At 41.0% G+C, this 18,749-nt stretch overlaps 1 protein-coding gene across 1 annotated transcript in view; it reads left to right on the forward strand.

Annotated features, from left to right (window-relative positions):
* The window catches only part of LOC307212928 (uncharacterized protein), a 126,001-nt gene that overhangs the window by 33,542 nt on the left and 73,710 nt on the right, over positions 1-18,749 (forward strand). Inside the window, exon 2 of the mRNA XM_079970590.1 lies at positions 4,379-4,466. Within this exon, the coding sequence (XP_079826716.1) occupies positions 4,379-4,466 (88 nt within the window). The remainder of the gene's footprint in view (positions 1-4,378; positions 4,467-18,749) is intronic.

Raw genomic sequence — 18,749 nt, forward strand, 5'->3', positions numbered from 1 at the left:
TAACCTAGTGCTTCTTATATTTATTCTCTGTGTGGCATTTGTTTCTTTCATTAAATGGTCATTTTAGGAATGTGGTATGAGTGTCCCTTCCCCCTTCCCTTAAGATGTTCCATGCAGCAGAGAATTAAATGTGTTTCTAGCGAGTATTATCAGTAACTTCTGCGTTTTAATATTCAGCATGGATACTCTTTGAAAGCCAATGCATGTTTTAAACATTTCACACATTCATGGGTGATTGCGTTTATTTAAGGCCCTAGAGCACACTGAAAGTCCCAACTATTTCCATCCTGTAGGTCACTGCAAACCAGTTTCCAACCAATCTTCCAGTACAGAAAAATGAATTTATCAGCATTAATTAGGCTCAAAGTCATTAACTTTTCTGAACCACTTATACCAATCTCTCTCCTGCTGAGAATTCAAAATGCACTTCATTTAAAGTGAATGGTACAATGTTGAGTGTACACTGCTATGATGTTTAGAGCCACCTTTCAACAACGGAGATTAAGTTTGGTACATTTTTGAAATCATTATTTGCCAAGGACTGGGTTTTCTAAAAGGAGCGTGGGTGGCGCTGTGGGTTAAACCACAGACCCTAGGGCTTGCCGATCAGAAGGTCGGCGGTTCGAATCCCCGCGACGGGGTGAGCTCCCATTGCTCAGTCCCTGCTCCTGCCAACCTAGCAGTTCGAAAGCACATCAAAGTGCAAGTAGATAAATAGGTACCGCTCTGGCGGGAAGGTAAACGGCGTTTCCGTGCGCTGCTCTGGTTCACCAGAATTGGCTTAGTCATGCTGGCCACATGACCCGGAAGCTGTACGCCGGCTCCCTCGGCCAATAAAGTGAGATGAGCACTGCAACCCCAGAGTCGTCCGCGACTGGACCTAACGGTCAGGGGTCCCTTTACCCTTTACCTAGGGTTTTCTAAAAGGTACCACATCATTCTCCATCTCTTCACAGTTCAAAAGTAGCCAAAGAATAAATTGAGGTAAAATAATGGGGTGATGCAGGAGAGATGTAGACTAAAGCAAAACAAACAAAGCAGAAAGTGTAATAAGTGTTGGAAGTACAACAGCAGACCTTATTCAGTGTGAGACTCAGGACACTTTTTCATCCAGAACTCTCCAGAACTCAGTTCCGGCACCTCTCAGGTGGGCGCCATTGCCATTATCAAAGAACAAGGGAGGCGTTCATGGTGAGTTCTGGCACCTCTTTTACTAGAGGTTAATTCTGACCTTGGTCTGGCTTATAGCAGACTTTGATTGGCTACAGTTTCTAGTCAGTCAGGAGTTAGCTGTCAGTGAGGAAGACAACTGGAATTTGACAGTTGAAGAAGTTGGATGGAAAGTGGTATGTAGGAATTTCCTCCCTGTGTATGCCTGACTTCAGAAATACCTTTATGTATATTTTCCTCTTATATTATATGCTGTTCTTGTTCAGTTTGCACCAGTAAAGTTTTATTAGTTTTTGCTTTACTCTGTCTGCTGTACAGTCATATCTCGGGTTACAGCCGCTTCAAGTTGTGCTTTTTCGGGTTATGCACCGCCTAAACCCGGAAGTACCAGAAAGGGTTACTTCCCGGTTTCGGCGGTCGCGCATGCGCAAAGCGCTAAATCGCGCTTTGCGCATACGCAGAAAGTGCCAAATCGCAACCCGCACGTGCGCAGACGCAGGTTACGAATGCTGCGGGTTGCAAATGTGCATCCCGCACTGATCACATTCACAACCCGAGCGTCCACTGTATTTCAAAACAAAATTAAAAAATTCCTTCCAGTAGCACCTTAGAGACCAACTAAGTTTGTTATTGGTATGAGCTTTCGTGTGCATGCACACTTCTTCAGATACACTATATACACTGACAATAGGATAGTGTATCTTCAGAGACACTATATACACTGACAATAGGAGCAGAAGTGATGAAATGAAGGTTGAGCAAAGACATTTGGTAGTTTGGAGTGTGGTGCTTGGTGTACCTAGAACGCGGATGTTGCTGGACAACACCTCCCATCATCCCTGACCTTTGGCTATGTTGGCTGATGGGAACTGAAGTTCAATAATATCTGGCGGTCCACAGGTTCCCTACTTTTGATTTAGAAGAAGAAGGTGTCCACTGTGCAGCGTCATATGAAAAAGAACTATTTGTTCTGAAGCTCACTTGAAACCTTCCTTAGAATATTCTAGAATAGCTTATGTTTTCCTTTGGTGCCACCAGGTGCAGAGGTTTACATTTCATGTTGCCTTTTTATCCATTACTGACTAGCCACATTAGTCAGGCATGGGGAGAAGAGGCACATTTTACCAGAGATGCAGCCTCATCACCATGAAGAAAAACACTGAGGTTAAATTGTAGATCATGCTTGAGGATATTTATAGAAACATGTTTCCTTGCAGCTATGTACCTATTACCCAGATCTTGTGAGCTTTCCTAGAGGCAAACGGAAGCAATGTCAGAAAAGAACAAATAACATTCTGAACAATGAAATGTTGGTTCGGACCTTCTTTAGAACAGTGATACCTCCTTCTGCAGTGAAGATGCCATTTCTTGCCATTTGAGGGACACAGAGATCTGTCTTTCCCCATGTGAAATCCTCTCTTAGTAACTTCTGTGACAAAGAGAGCCTACAAGAACTTTCCTCAGCCACTTCATTGCCCAACAATGAACAGCAGCCCTGCAGTGCTGCTGCCAACCTTCCACTTACTCTTGCAATCCCAGATGGGAGGGAAACTCAGATACAATAAAACCATTGCTTTTTTAAAGGTTCAGCACCTTTGTTGCTTAGGTGGAGTGTACCAGCAGCTTACACTCTCTCTGAGTCTCTTCCCGACCTCAGAGGAGCGTGTTGGTCCGTGCTTTTTATCAGTCAGAGAGCGGTGGAGCGCGTTTCTGGCACCTCTCAAGTGGGTGCCATTGCAGGCCGGCTTCTTGCCTTTACGTACTTCTGAGAAGCCCCAAACAAACATTCCAAGTCAAAACAGAAGTTGGCCAGTGAGTCTACACTTTATTTTAGATCTATGACTCCACCTAGCTCCTAAGCATGATTGGTCAAACTTTAAGCTTTCCAGCTAGGCCGCTACTGTTGCACAGACATATGTTTACACGAGAACCCTTCTGAGCTGCCCTAGCCATCTGCCTGAGTCTAAGAGAACAAGGGAGGCAGAGGCCATTTAATTGACCTGCACCAGAACTAGGGGCACTGGCATCTGTTCAGGGCTGTCCTGTAGTCGCCCGGTGACTTACTGTAACAACTTCATCTTGAGTTCCAGCATCCATTTTTCTGGGTGACTTAAACCTCCAATCCTAAACTCCCAGTAGCCTGAACACCAAGCATCTAGGCTTGTGAGGATTCTAAAACCCTGAGGTTGCCAACCACACAGACTCCAATGGTCAAATTAAGAAACTTTATTTTAGGAATAAAGGTAGGGGGAAAGCATGCAAGGTGTCAAAACAGAATACAAAATAAACCAGAGCCCTGTGGTTTTAAAACGGAATTAATTGTAGCCTACGCTCTACACCCCTTGTTCAGATTTACTTACAAAGAATCAGAAAGGCTGGTCTTGGAACCCTGGTGCTAGAAGGGAACTGGATCCTTTGGTGTTGGAATGGGAGCAAGATTGCAAAGGCACCTCAGTTTTTCAAAAGCTCTATTTGGTTAGATATCTCATGTTTCCCAGGTAGGTCCCTTAAGTGCCCTTTCTGCATATGAAGAGGCTTGGTAGGGGATATGTGTCAGCCTCACTTAGAGAAATAGTGGGCAGCTCAGGCCCTTTCTTGGAGGGAGGGACAGAATGGGAAGAACAAACATAGGCAGAGACTTTGACACCACCCTTTTTGTGCGTGTGTGATTCTATTCCCCCATGAATCACCCATGAAATTGGTGGGAAAGAACTGTGTGATGGGTGGTTTACCCAAATTTCATCACGTGGCATGATCCATGTAAAGCGTGAGAAAATTCCAGCGGAAAACTGCCATGATATTGTGGGTGAATGGGGTTGCAAACAAATTTTCTTCTGGAAACAATTAACACAGAAATGAGGGTTAAATCTCCACTAGATTCTGCTAGATTTCTGGAAGTAGATTTTACATCCTTTGAATGATCACCTAAAATGCAGAAATTATCAGGTAAAGAAACATTGGGAAACTGGAATAAAGTGCTGTCTGAATGCAGTTTCATAAGATTGTATGTATCTGTGTGGGAAGGGGTTCATGTCATAAGTTTGTACCGGACCCTGGCATCAGTAGAGCTTATTTTAATTTATTCCCCCCCCCATTGCATTTATATACCACTTGGTTGTAGAAAAAAAAGCCTAATATGGAATGGTATCTTGATACAAAATTTGTGTTTCCTAAATTTGATGTGTGCGTTTTGGGTTTCTCTATGCAGAACCTCTCAGACACAGCTTGCCCAAGACATTTTGGCATCTGAGGAGAACCACAAAATGGCATCACCCCTCCCTACCAGGGAAGAAAGGGTGAGTAAAGATCTGCATCAGGAACTGGGGGGGGGGATAAAGATCTACATGGGGATCTGTTGGCCCTATGGATCATGCCGCCTGAGGAAGATACGTCACCTTGTCTCATGGGTGGGCTGGCCCTGTTCTCAGAGTAGAAGAACGGCAAGTACTTCTAGCAGCAGTTATGTATCTCAAAGTATTGGGAGAAAAGCTGTAGTCCAGTGGGAGGGCATCTGCTTTGTATGCTGACTAGCTGACAAAAAGAAAGAAAAAAGGATTTCAGTGACTGTCTTTGTATGCATAAAGACCCTGGTCGAATCCCCAGCACCTCCAGTCAGGGTTGGGAAAGACCCCTCTCTGAAATACTGGAGGGCTGCTGTCAGCCATTGTAGACCATTGTGCATTAGATGGACCATAGTCAGATGAAGTACAAGGCTGCTTGCTATGTAAGTGGATGGTATGGAAGAAGTAATCATATGGGGAAACTAGATAATAAAGGGAAGTGGGGAATCGGGGAGAGAGCTCTGAAGAGAATATAAGGAGAGACAGAAGACCAAGTCAATCCACATTTAACAATTTGCCATAACCAGATCATCTGCATGGGCTATATTAAGACCCCAAACACTGCTGCAATTATGGTGAAATTTCTGGTGCAAATAGAATGGGTGTACAGAGTAAAAGCAAGCACAGTGCATGTAGTTTGTCATATGAGAAGATGATGATCTCAGGCATGTGCATTTCAGTGTTGGGGTTCTGTGGCCAAAGATAGATATCCCATTGCCTGGACATACAAGGAAAAAATAGATGCTTCTGTTGTTCTGCATACACATTATTTTTTCTATGTGGAAATGCAAGAAGTTTGCCACTTTTGGAGTGGGCTCAGTCTGTTTCTTGCAGTATCGTATAAAGGTTTTAAAGAAAGACTTCTTCCCTTTTATTAGTAACGCAGAAAAAAGCCACAGTTAATTAAGTTACCACAGAGATAAATAACTAAGTTTATTCCAACCAGATGTCACACTCGTGAAGAGGGCAGCCTCCATGTTCTAGGATACCAGAGAGGAAAAGACCCTATTAAAAAAACACAGTTTTATAAGTTATTGGTATCTCATGTTTTATAAAATAGAAAGAGTGAATACATTTAGCCAGCAGAGAAGAAATAAAGTGGCATGTCGTATAGCAGCAGGCCACAGACGTTTCGTAATAAACTCTCACCCGAAAAGGGAGAGCCCTTTTAACAAGAGTTAACACAAACTGGTCAGAGCAATAAAACAAATTAAAAAATGAGGGGGTCTTCATAAAAAAGGCATGACGGTACACTCCCTCCTGCTTCCCCTAAATTGTCCAGAGGACTGATGCAAGGGTTGCATTCCCAGGAATTGAGAGGTAACAAGGCTTTCTTCTGCCCTGCACAATGTGGAGGAGGCTGTAGCTCAGAGGCAGAGCATCTGCTTTGCATGCAAGAGGTTCCAGGTTCAATCCCAGGCATCTGCAGGAAGGACTGGAAGAGAACCCTGCCTGAAATCCTGGAAAGCGCTGCCAGCCAGTGTAGGGAATACTGATGAATATTCCAACTCAGTATAAGGCACCTATGTTCCTAATGCCCAGGTGGACCTTGGCTCACCAGGCATCCTCTGGAGGTAATGAGAATTAGGACAGGGAAGAGAGGAGAAAGTGAGTTATATTCTCCATTGAACTGTTCTCCCATCAGATCTGATTATTTATTTATTTTTTTTATTTTTTTGCTGGTCAGCAGTAAAACCCACAGAGACTGTTCTGGGCTATGTCAGGTGTTGGTGTGGTTGCTTGAGAGCAAACAGGCAAGACTCCAACCTGTCTTTTCTGGGCTTTATTATTAGTACAAACTATTTACAGTGCAGAGCGTCGCAAGTCCGTGTCTGCTCAGTCGCTAGCAGAATCTAGGAGTGGGCGGTCCTTATACCTTCCCCAGCATAAGTCGTGTGACCCCCATCCTTTTCCTCCCTTCTCTGCACCCGAACCTACTGCGCAGAGTGGGCGCTGGCAAAGGGGGACTTGCCTCCCCTCCGCTTTGCTCAGGCTTGGTGTTGAGGCTCTCCCTAGCATCTTCTGGTCCCTGCACCCCCTCCCCACTGGAGGTGGGGCTTCCTTCCTCGCCAGAGGAGGAACTGCTTCGCAAGATCTTCAGAGGCTCCCTGTAACACAACTGCCCTTCCACCTCTCGCCTCTGAGCTGATGGCAGTTCCCTGACAGGCTAGTAACATATTGGGGTATAGTTGGGGGTCTTTAGTCAAGATCGTGGTTGGGAGAGAAAGGTTTAACTCCCCTTTCCACATGCCACAATCCAGTGCCCCTATACACTTTCCTCCTGATACAAGGAATCAAGGCAACTGTTGTTTTTTAATTCTGAAACTTTTCTTGCATTTCCTTGGCAAGAGCAGAGCTCATCCTTCTCCTGGCATCTTTCTCTCTCTCTCTCTTCTCCCCGACATGTGAAATTCAAGAAGGATCCCCTACTGAGTGTTATCTTAATCAAAAAGGTAGCACTTGAGGGCTTTCTTTCTGCTAACAAGTCCCACTGGACGGTACAGCCTCTGTGAACCTTTAATGTTTCACTCCAGTTAATACAGAAAAGTGAAACTTGTACAGTTCGGCTGTAAATTAAAATGTTAGAAACTTCAACTTCTTGTATTAGGCTGGCTGGTCTGGAGGTTTGTTTTCTGTGATAAGATGACTGTGGTTTGAGAACTAGAATTCAGTTAGTTGTCCTGATCTTAGACATGTTTACTTGGAAGTACCATTATTCAAAATCACTGGGTCTTTCTTTGAAGTCGATTTTTATGAGACTGGGAACAGGTTTTGGCATGGAGCAAAGGATGAGGGTCCTCTTGAACATTTTATAACTATAAAGTAGGACAATATTATTATTCTGATATTGCAGAGAGAAGAGTAGACTGCAGATGATGTTGATGGTGTGTTTGTGTGGAATCAGTACAGAACCGCAGCTTGTTCCTGTTGCTGCAGTCTATTACTCATCAGGTAGATCAGTGTACAGCGCAGGGTGTCGGACTAGACAACTCTTTGGTGTGCTCTAAAAGGAAATGCATTGCATGGGATTGAGATAGATTATCCTTGGGGTTCCTTCCAGCTCTACAGTTTTGGGGTTTTTTTGTTCATGGAACATTCTCCTTGAACACTCTCTAGTTTGGCTGTCTGCCTCTCACAGTGTAATCCTTACCTTGTTTCTCAGAAATCTCATTAAGCGCAATGGGGCTTAATAATAATAATTTTAATCATGTTAATGTAATGAGTGTGTCACTGCACTGTTCTAAAACTATGAGGCTATTGGCACTTCAGAAGAGGATTGTTTAAAATTAGCTGTCTGCCAGGCCTAGGGACAGTCATTGCCACACATAGAAGGGCCTTCTAAGTGGTGGCTCCCCAGAATTGGAATGTCTTCTCTCTTGAAATCTGGCTGGAACCAGCATTGGTTGGGTTTGGTGCGTAAGACCACTGATGTTTGTAGTAAAGAGTTGTTGTTGTTTTTGTATGATTGGCTTTATATTGTTTTAATGCTTTTATTGGCATTGATGCATTTTAAAAATTAAATTTGATGTACCTTTCCCTGGGTCACAGGGTGAGCTATATAAAATAAAATAAAATAAGCCTGAATCCCCAGACAGCCACCCCAAGTTTCAATATCATTTTATTATTCCATTGTGTCTAGAAAATGAAAATAACACCAGACTCCCTGGGATGTTACAAAGATAAATAATATGATTAGGATGTTACATTAAAGTTCTGAGAGACATTAAAATACTGGCATAGAACAAAGAGATATGTGTGTATTGGGATACTAAATGTGTGATGTGTTGGCAGTGTAGAAAGGTACTTGTCTGAATGAAATAGACTGCCTAAATGATTCTTAATTGGTGGGATGGTTATTACTAATTTTGAGAGGTATACTGATTTCAAAATGGGACGTTTATCAGTTTTATAGGTTTCAAAATGTGAAAAATGAGACTCCTCTGTTAAATAAGGATGAAATAACCAATAGAAGGGATAGGAGAAAAATGAATGGAGCACTGGTGACTGAGGGCAGGAACTGTGAAGAAACATCAGCCAATGGCAATAGGTTTTGTATGTCCCCTGAATGCAGCATGCAAAAGAAATAAAGGAAACCTAAGTGCATAGTGATATATTTATTTATTTTGCTTAATATTGCAGTGTGGTTTTGTCTACTATTAACAAAACATGCCAAAGGCACCAAGGTTTTGCCTATTCCTTTTTTTAAAAAAAAAAAATATTTATTACTTTTCCAACCATTTAAACACTACAAAAAAGAAAAAGAAAGAAAGAAAAAAGAAGAACAATACAATACAATACAAAAACACTACATAACACTAACACATTAAACTAACAAAACAGAACAAAACAAAAACAATTTAAAACACATCAAATAATTTCAGTATCTTATCTTTCATCACTTATTTCCGCGACCTCCTCACACCTCCCTTTTTGTATTACACTTCTGTCAATTGTTTCAGCAATTCCTTTCCATCTTCCTCTGTTTTCTATCCTATAATTATCTTAGCACATTCTAACCTTATTTTTTCCTTTAATAATCTATTAATCTATTTATACTTAATTTCTTATAACGTTTCTACTAAAGCCATATAACTTCATTCCAACATTTTTCTAGCATTCATTAATTTTACAGTATTTCCATAAATAATCTTTAAACTTTTTCCAGTCTTCTTCCACCAACTCTTCTCCCTGATCTCGAATTCTGCCAGTCATTTCCGCCAGTTCCATATAGTCCATCAACTTCATCTGCCATTCTTCCCGGGTGGGTAAATCTTGTGTCTTCCAATACTTCGCGATGAGTATTCTTGCTGCTGTTGTTGCATACATGAAAAATGTTCTATCCTTCTTTGGCACCAATTGGCCGACCATGCCCAGGAGAAAGGCCTCTGGTTTCTTCAGGAAGGTATATTTGAATACCTTTTTCATTTCATTATAAATCATCTCCCAGAATGTCTTAATCCTTGGGCATGTCCACCAAAGGTGAAAGAATGTACCTTCAATCTCATTACATTTCCAACATTTATTATCGGGCAAATGGTAAATTTTTGCAAGCTTGACTGGTGTCATGTACCACCTATAGATCATTTTCATTAAGTTTTCTCTTAGGGCATTACATGCCGTAAATTTCATACCTGTGGTCCATAACTGTTCCCAGTCAGCCATCATTATGTTATGTCCAACATATTGTGCTGATTTCACCATTTCATCTTGAGTATTCTATTTCAACAGCAAGTTATACATTCTTGACAAATTCTTGATTTTTGAATCTAACAATTCTGTTTCCAATTTTGATTTTTCCACCTGGAAACCAACTTTTTTGTCCAAATTGTATGCCTCCATTATTTGGTAATAATGGAGCCAATCTCGCACTTTATTTTTCAATTTTTCAAAACTCTGCAATTTTATTCTGTCTCCATCTTGTTCCAGAATTTCCCAATATTTCGGCCATTTGGCCTCCATATTGAGTTTTTTCTGTGCCTTCGCACAGAACCATCTTGGGGTTTTCTTTTCTAACAAATCCTTATATCTTATCCAAACATTAAACAATGCTTTTCTAACAATATGATTTTTAAATGCTTTGTGTACTTTTACCTTATCATACCACAAATATGCATGCCAGCCAAAAGCATTATTGAAACCTTCTAGATCCAACACGTCAGTGTTTTCAAGAAGCTGCCATTCTCTCAGCCAGCAAAAAGCAGCTGATTCATAATACAGTTTAAGGTCTGGCAGGGTAAATGCACCTCTTTCTTTGGCATCAGTTAAGATCTTAAATTTTATTCGAGGCTTCTTGCCCTGCCAAACAAATCTGGAAATATCTTTCTGCCACTTCTTGAAACAATCCATCTTATCCAAAATTTGCAATGTTTGAAACAAAAACAACATCTTTGGCAGCACATTCATTTTTATCACAGCAATTTGGCCTAACAATGATAACTTCAAATTTGTCCATATTTCTAAATCCTTTTTCACTTCAATCCAACATTTTTCATAATTATCCTTGAATAAATTCACATTTTTGGCAGTCATATTAACCCCTAAATATTTCACTTTCTTAACCAATGTTAATCCTGTCTCCTCCTGAAACTTCTCTCTCTCATACACAGTTAAATTTTTCTCTAAAACCTTAGTTTTCATCTTGTTCAACTTAAAACCTGCTACCTGTCCAAATTCTTGAATCAGTTCCAATACCCTTTTAGTACTAGATTCTGGCTCCTGTAAAGTCAATACTAAGTCATCAGCAAATGCTTTCAGTTTGTACTGTTTAGCTCCCACTTGTATACCTTTAACCTCTTGGTCCTTTCTAATCATATTTAACAAAACCTCAAGGACCGATATAAAGAGCAATGGAGAAATTGGGCAACCTTGTTGTGTCCCTTTCTCAATCTTAAACTCTTCTGTCACTACATTGTTCACAATTAATTTTGCCTTTTGTTCTGAGTAAATTGCACCTATACCATTTTCAAAACCTTGACCTACCCCCATCCCCTGTAGATTCTTCTTCATAAAACTCCAAGAAATGTTGTCAAAGGCTTTCTCTGCTTCCACAAATATCAAGACTGCCTTGGTATTGATATTCACTTGTAATTTTTCTAGAATATTAATTATATTCCTCGTGTTGTCAGACAAATGTCTGCCCGGGAGAAAGCCCGCTTGGTCTTTATGAATTTCTTCTACTAACACCTTTTTTAATCTTTTAGCCAAAATATCTGCAAAAAATTTGTAATCCACATTAAGCAGTGATATGGGGCAGTAATTCTTAAGCTGTGTCTTTTCAGACTCTGTTTTCGGTATAAGTGTAATGTAAGCTTCCTTCCACGACTCTGGTGCCTTTCTCCCTTCCAATATTTCATTGCAGGAAAGTCACTTGGAGTTAAAAGAACTGAAGCCTGAGCAATGTTAGGATTTTTAAGGATGAAGAACCACAATTTAGCTATTCTAGTGCCTCTGTTCAATTCCTGATTGTTGCTTGTGTTAATTCTTGATTGTGGCATATTTCTCAATAGTTACCATTTTATCTGTTGCGCAACTGCAAGTCCTTGTGCACCCTGCCATGACCAATAAATTCTCAACCACCTCCTTGCACATAAATATTCCTTTTGAGCCTCATAAGAAAAATCTAAAATGCAGTACTGAAAAAAATGGGCACTGAGTGGAAAACAGAACCAAATTCTCATGTGGCAAGCTGAGTAAAACAGGATTAAAATAGGATATGAATGTGTGAGGTTAAATGTTTCTTACTTTACTTTGCTGCAAGAAGGGGGGGAACCATCCTGTCCACCCCACAATTTGCAAAGAATCTCTGGACTTCTCTAGCTAAAAGATATATTGAGGATACACCAAATCCAAGAATGGTCTGACACTAACAACAAGATATTAAGTATATTTACTCAGAAGCAAGCGCCACTAAATTCAGCCAGACATTCTATAGTGAGTAACTATGTACCTAGATATTACAAGGGGCATATGGTTACTGCTGACAAACAGTTGCCCTCCCTGGTCACATTTTGTAGAAGGACCATGTGATAGTGTAGTTGGGCATACAGTTGGGACTTCAAGAAGGTCAATTTCAAAAAGCTCAAGGAACTACTGGGTAAGAGGTCCTTGCAGACTGGAGGAAGGCAAAAGTTGTTCCCATCTTCAAAGAAACGGAAGGAAGACCCAGGTAACTACTGACTGGTCAACTTGGTGCTGATACCAGGAAAGGTCCTAGAACATACAATTAAATGGTCTGTGAGCACTTAAAAATAGAATGCTGTGATTATTGAGACCCAGCATGGGTTTCTCAAAAACAAGTCATGCCAGACCAATCTCATTTCTTTTTTCGATAGTTAATAACTTTGTGGATCAGGGTAATGCTATGGACATAGTGAAGCTCCTGATTTCAGTGAAGCTTTTGAGAAGTCCCCCATGACATTCTTGCAGAGAAGCTGCTGAAATGTGAGTTGGTGAGGGATGCATTTCACATATTAATTTCAGCTAACTAACAAATCCTTTGGCTGTGGGTTATTTGCCGAATGCAAATCCCTCTTGGTCCAGGACTGCATAACAATCCAATGCTCCAAAAACCTTTGCAAAACAAGAATGTGCAAAATTATATTGCATAAAAGGATACTTGCCTTCATCTCTTTTTTCTTTTTTTTCTTTTAAAAAAGGACTGTCCCCTCAGCTATAGAGTTAAGCTATGCAGCAGACTTCATGTGCTGATATTTGCTCTCCAATAACACATTCAAAACAAAACTCTGCAAAGTGAAGTGAAGTCATATATGAAAACTCTGAAAATAGATTTATTTGCCCTTGACTTCAGACTTGAGCAAATCCTGTACAGTTCAGATCTCAAGTGCATTTATAAAATTAAAATGAAATCAAGCCAAGCTCACCAAGAATGCTTGAAGCAAGGTGGGCGAGGGGGGACTGAAAGGAAACTTATTCTAATTTGCATAAATGTATAATTGGTATACCCCATGCACACCTTCAATGATAAACTACCACAGATGTGTAGGATTGTTAGAAAGCTAAGGTGTGCCCTCCAGTGTACAGATGTTTTTAAATCCCATGCTCTTCTCCTTGAATACTGTAATTCCCTTTGCAAACATTACACACAGATTATGCATGGTGCATGATACTCAATCCTAAACATTAATATTTTTTCTCCAAAGAATATCTTTAGAGCTCTTCCCACCCAGCAACTAGATCTATAAATAATTTACACTTTGCCTAAAGTCAGACTGTCCTGCTATTTAATATGTTCGGTTGCAGTTAAATCTCTAAATCTTTGGTGGCAGATGTGTGGTATTCATCCAAATGAAAATGCAAAATAAACAAAGTATGCTGCAAATTACTGTACATTTCCATAGAATGTGCATTGCAGTTACTACCTGTTATGTGGATTAAGTTCCTTCCAGATGCATTCAATGGTGTTCACAAAAGCATTCGTCTGTAGCATACAGAATGCATACAAAAGCATTCGTCTGTTCAGCAATGCAAAGCCTTAATGGGTTAAAGGACATGCCAAATTCTTGAGAAGTCCGTCTTCTGAACAATTTTTGGATCAACCTGCACTCCCAGTGCAAGTTAACAGAAAAGCAGGTTTTCTTGGAGTACATTGTACCAGTTTTGGGTGGAAGCTTGTTAAGTTTCATTGGAAAATGACATTTGAAGTCAATACTCCCCCTTTCATCTAAAAGTGTATTTCAAACATTGTACCTAGACAGGACAAAGATTGCATGAGCAATTACATTACATTTCAGTGTGGGATGATGTGCAAGAGCAATTGACTTGATTCATTTGATGTTGATACGTTTGGATTCTAATAAGGAGTAACTGCCCAGAAATGGAGTTTCTATCTCAATCCTAGAAACCATAAAGGGATTACTTTGCACGTAATGGATTGTAGTGAACGTAGCAATGAAGAAAATGAGGGACAGAAAGCATTGTGGAAGTAGCGCGAGAGAGAGAGCTGTAGGAACAGTAATGTCTGGAATGACAGACCACTTCTTGTAATGCAGCAGCCAGATTACTGGCTGGGGTTCCATTTAGAACTCATATCACTTCTGTTTTAAAACAGCTGCACTGGTTGCCATTTCATTTCTGAGCCCAATTCAAGGAGCTCACATTGGTGTTCAAAGCCCTAACTGACTTAGGTCCCAAATATCTGGAAGGCCACTTCCCTACAGATTGGTGGAGGAGACCTTTCTTAGTTATTTGCTTGTCCTTAGAAATTCGGGTGGCAGTGGCCCAGGAGAAGACATTTTCTGTGGTTGCCCCTGAGTTATGGAATACCCTCCTCAAAGCAGTATGTCTGTCTCCTTCATTATGTAGTTTCCATCATATGCTGAAAACACACCTGAGATACATATTTTTAAGACTCGCACTATTCTTGTGACTGTAATAATAATAATAACAAAACTTTTTCATATTGTATTTTTAAATTGCTGTAACTCATCTTGGGACCTTATTGTGAAGGGCAGGTCAGAAGCAACAACAACAGGCAATATTTTGCATTTTGTGTCTGCCTGCCACTCCAAACATAGAGATCAGGTATGGGGAACTTGTATCCTTCCAGATGTTGTTGGACAGCTCCCATCATCCTCAAGCAGCCAGAATGTGCATAAACATAGCAGCACAGCCAGTGAATGTGGACTTGCAGATTTCAGCAGGGCAGCAGCTAGTATTTAAATGTATAATAGGGTAAAACAACAAGATTTTTTGTGGGGTGGGGGGGGCAAGGGGAAGATAAGAGTTTGTGATTATTACTTCAGTGGACTTGTGCAGCGTATACTGAGGCCTAATACTAAAGTCAATGTGATGGAACAAGTGTAAGAAAATAATTTGTTCTGTTATATTCATTGTTAGCGTGAAGGTAATGCTTTGGAGAGGATGAAAAAAAATCCAATTTTATAAATCTATGGTCTTTGCTACACTTTTACTTTCTTCAAGCTTAACAACTGCTCTGAGACTTTAAGTTCTTTTATTGTTAGGGGAGTTCATTTTCTGTTCTATCACTTTTTAAAGGAGATGATCATATCACTGAGAAATTTGCCATAGGCGGAGAGAAGGGAACAAAACAGCACATCCTAGGCTTGTTCCATTTACTGTTTTTGGAGAAAGCAGCCAGCAGAACATTGCATCTACATTTAGCTTCAGGGAAGGACTGACACAACATAACACTGAGTTAAGATCCTGGCAGAGATAGGTTCAACTTTATAGTTCAAACACACACACACACAGATCTTCAATTTTAATTGCACCACCATTCCAGTTATTATAATGCAAGATTGCAAAATGAAGTCAAGGTTGTTGGATCTAGATCCTGTCAGCATTCCCATACCTTTGAGAGTTAGAATGAATTGCACAAGGTACATATTTCCCTGTCACAGTGCTATAAAGGAAAGGTATCTCGAGAGCTGGTAGAGTTTTCATTTTCATGCAACTCTTACAGGTATATAGTTGCAATCTCAGCATCTGGAGAGTGGGGTTATCAGGTCACCTGGAATAAGGGGTAACGATAGGAACTCTGGATGGGCTGCATTAATAGCTTCCTGACAAGCAGAAATGTAGTAGAGCATTGTCCATCACTGGAAATAAATTTGGATACTAAGGGGTTATCTCACCTGTGTCAGTGACTTCCATTCACATGTGTGTAGGCATCAAAATGCACAATATGCTGCCGAAATGACATAAGAGAAGTGATACCACATGTCACAGGGAAGAGGGGACAGCTCAATATGAAGGTGGAGATTTTGATGTCAGCCTTATACCATTCCTAACACTATTACTATTAACTTATTTATTTATACCCCGCCTTTCCCCCTGACATTATCTCAAGGCGGCTTACAGATAAAAACAAAGACTGCTAAAAGTACAGAAAAATAAGTAATTAAAATATAATTAAACACTGACAGAATTAAAAGAAGAAGAAGAGGAGGAGGAGTTTGGATTTGATATCCCACTTTATCACTACCCTAAGGAGTCTCAAAGCGGCTAACAATCTCCTTTCCCTTCCTCTGTGAAGTGAGTGAGGCTGAGAGACTTCAGAGAAATGTGACTAGTCCAAGGTCACTCAGCAGCTGCATGTGGAGGAGCGGGGAATCGAACCTGGTTCACCAGATTACAATTCCACTGCTCTTAACCACTACACCACACTGGCTCTCAGGGTCTTTTCCAGGGAGTCTTCTCTTCTCTTGAGGTGGCCACAGTATTGGAGCCTCAGCTTCAGGATTTGTCCTTCCAGTGAGCACTCAGGGCTGATTTTCTTCAGAATGGATAGGTTTGATCTTCTTGCAGTCCACGGGACTCTCAAGAGTCTCCTCCAGCACCATAATTCAAAAGCATCAATTATTTGGCGATCAGCCTTTTTATGGTCCAGCTCTTACTTCCATACATCACTACTGGAAAAACCATAGCTTTAACTTAAAACTATATACATATATAAAATCTGTTTAAAACCTCCCTCCCAAGAATTACAATAAAAACAACATGGTACCAACACTTTAATTAAATCAGTCATGAATGAGTCAACTCTCACTGAAGGAAGCAGCCAGGAAAAGAGAGAGTCAACTGTCATGCAGGATGAACAGCGGCTAGAGCCAATTCCCTCGCTCCTTGGAATGCTGGTTGCCAAGGGAATGGATGAGGGTGAGTGGGGAATGCTGCCAAAGCTCTTGGAAGTTCCAACAGGTGGGAACAGAGACAGATAGTGCCTCGGAAAAGAAAGAGGTTGGAGCTGACCCAATCAGTCCCCGTAGCCGGCGAACGGTGGGGTTGCTAGACCGGGAGCGAAACAAAAGGCGTAAGCTTCGTAAGTTCAATTTCCGTTTTAGAAACCGGAAGAGATCTTCAGAAGGGTCATCTTGATTGATGATGGTGGAGGCTGTATTAAGCCCTCCAGATCTATCTGTTGTTTTGACAATAAATTATCCTTTTTAATTAACTGCGCTTACTGTGTGATCAAGCTGGGGACTGGACTCCTGACACAGCCAATCCCCCAAAGCCTGTTGGAAAAAGAAAGTCTTCACCTGCCAGTGGAAGGACAGCAAGGAGGGAGTCAGTCTAGCTTCTTTAGGGAAGGAGTTCCAAAGTCTGGGAGCAGCCACCGAGAAGGCCCTCTCTCAAATCCCCGCCAAGTGTGCCTGTGAGGGTGGCAGGGCCGAGAGAAGGGCCTCCCCTGAAGATCTCTAAACTTGGGCAGGTTTGTATGAGGGAATAGAGTATTTCAGATAGCTTGGACCTAAGCTGTGTAGGGCTTTATAGGTCATAACCTATGGAGTTTGAATTGTGCCCAGAAGCAGACCAGTAGTGAGTGGCAGCTGTTCTAGCAAGGGAAGTGTATGCTCCCTTTAAGCAGCCCTGGTGCAGCTTTTTGAGCCAACTGGAAGTTTCTGAGCATCCAAACGGGATGTAACTAGCGAGTGTGTCACTGTGGCCAAATCAGACGTCTCAAGGACCAAGGCCGTACCTGCAGCACAGGCTTAAACTGCACTCCTGGCCACTGCAGAGACTAACCTGGGCATCCAGGCTCAGGTCTGAACCCAGGAGCACACCAGAACCATGAACCTGTGTCTTCAGGAAGAGTCCTACCCTATCCAGCACAAGCTGAATCCCTGTTTCTTGTTCTGCCTTCCAACTGACTAAGAGCATCCGATTAATATGTGTTGCTATTCAGCAGTAGATATTGTGTTTTCCTGGGGAAACCAGCAGCAAAAAACAAAAACACCCTCTCAGACCCATGCCTAGAAATCACAGAAAAAAACAGAAGTTGGGCAATGGGCAGTGGGACTTAAATTAGCTGTGTCTAACCTGTTCCATTGGTTTCAGTCACTCTTACAACTAGCTTTAGCTGGACTAGGGCAATTTTTGTAGAAAACTTGGCTATCAGTGTATTGAAATAAATAAAACATGACTCAAAAACAACAGTGGGGTAACAAAAGGTTTGGTACGACGAGATTCAAAATGATTCTTTCGAAATAACTTTTCAGCTGTGATTCAATCCTCTTTACATTTGCACTTCACCTTCCTTGTGGTCAAGCTGCATCCCATTACATTTAAAACGCACAAGGGTTGAAACAGTTTGGCTGTTAAGTGGCATGGAGATGCCAAGCTGAGAGTGTAAAACACAAACTTTATGCTGTGCATGCACAATCTTCCAGGAGCCTGGTGGGGTCATCTCCCTGGACTGGGATGCTAATATACCGAGATTATATTTTAAAATTGCAAACACAGCACACAAACTCTGCCAAAGATACCACATTTAGTTTTAAAGCATGCGCTTTTTCATAAAGTTTTTAAATCTTTTAAAATGATTTTTTTATTTTTTTAAAAAATAGCACCAAGAGAAGCTACTAAAAGAATACATTGAAACAGTTCATATTATTATGCTAGAGGCCCTAGTAAACTGGCAGCATTAACTATGCACTCTAAACAATTGTTAAAGTTCTGGAATGAGATTCTGAAATATAACTCTGCTTTCATAAATTTTTATGGTGTCATGAAACAGTGATATCACTATAGCTCAAAACACTTCTTTTAGAGGGGATTTATTTCAGCAGAGAATAGAGATGACCTTGCCATCTTCTATAAGATGATGTGATGGTTAAACCATTTTTACTGTCTACATATGTAGCCTTATAGAAAATGACAAAAGTAGAAAACTTGTGAGCCAGGAGACTAAATGAAGCTTATTTATAGGACAATGCATGGCCTTTTCCATCAACAGGGCAGAGATGGATGTCGCAGGCT

Source organism: Podarcis cretensis, assembly GCF_951804945.1.
Source record: "Podarcis cretensis genome assembly, chromosome: 3".
NCBI lineage: Eukaryota > Metazoa > Chordata > Lepidosauria > Squamata > Lacertidae > Podarcis > Podarcis cretensis.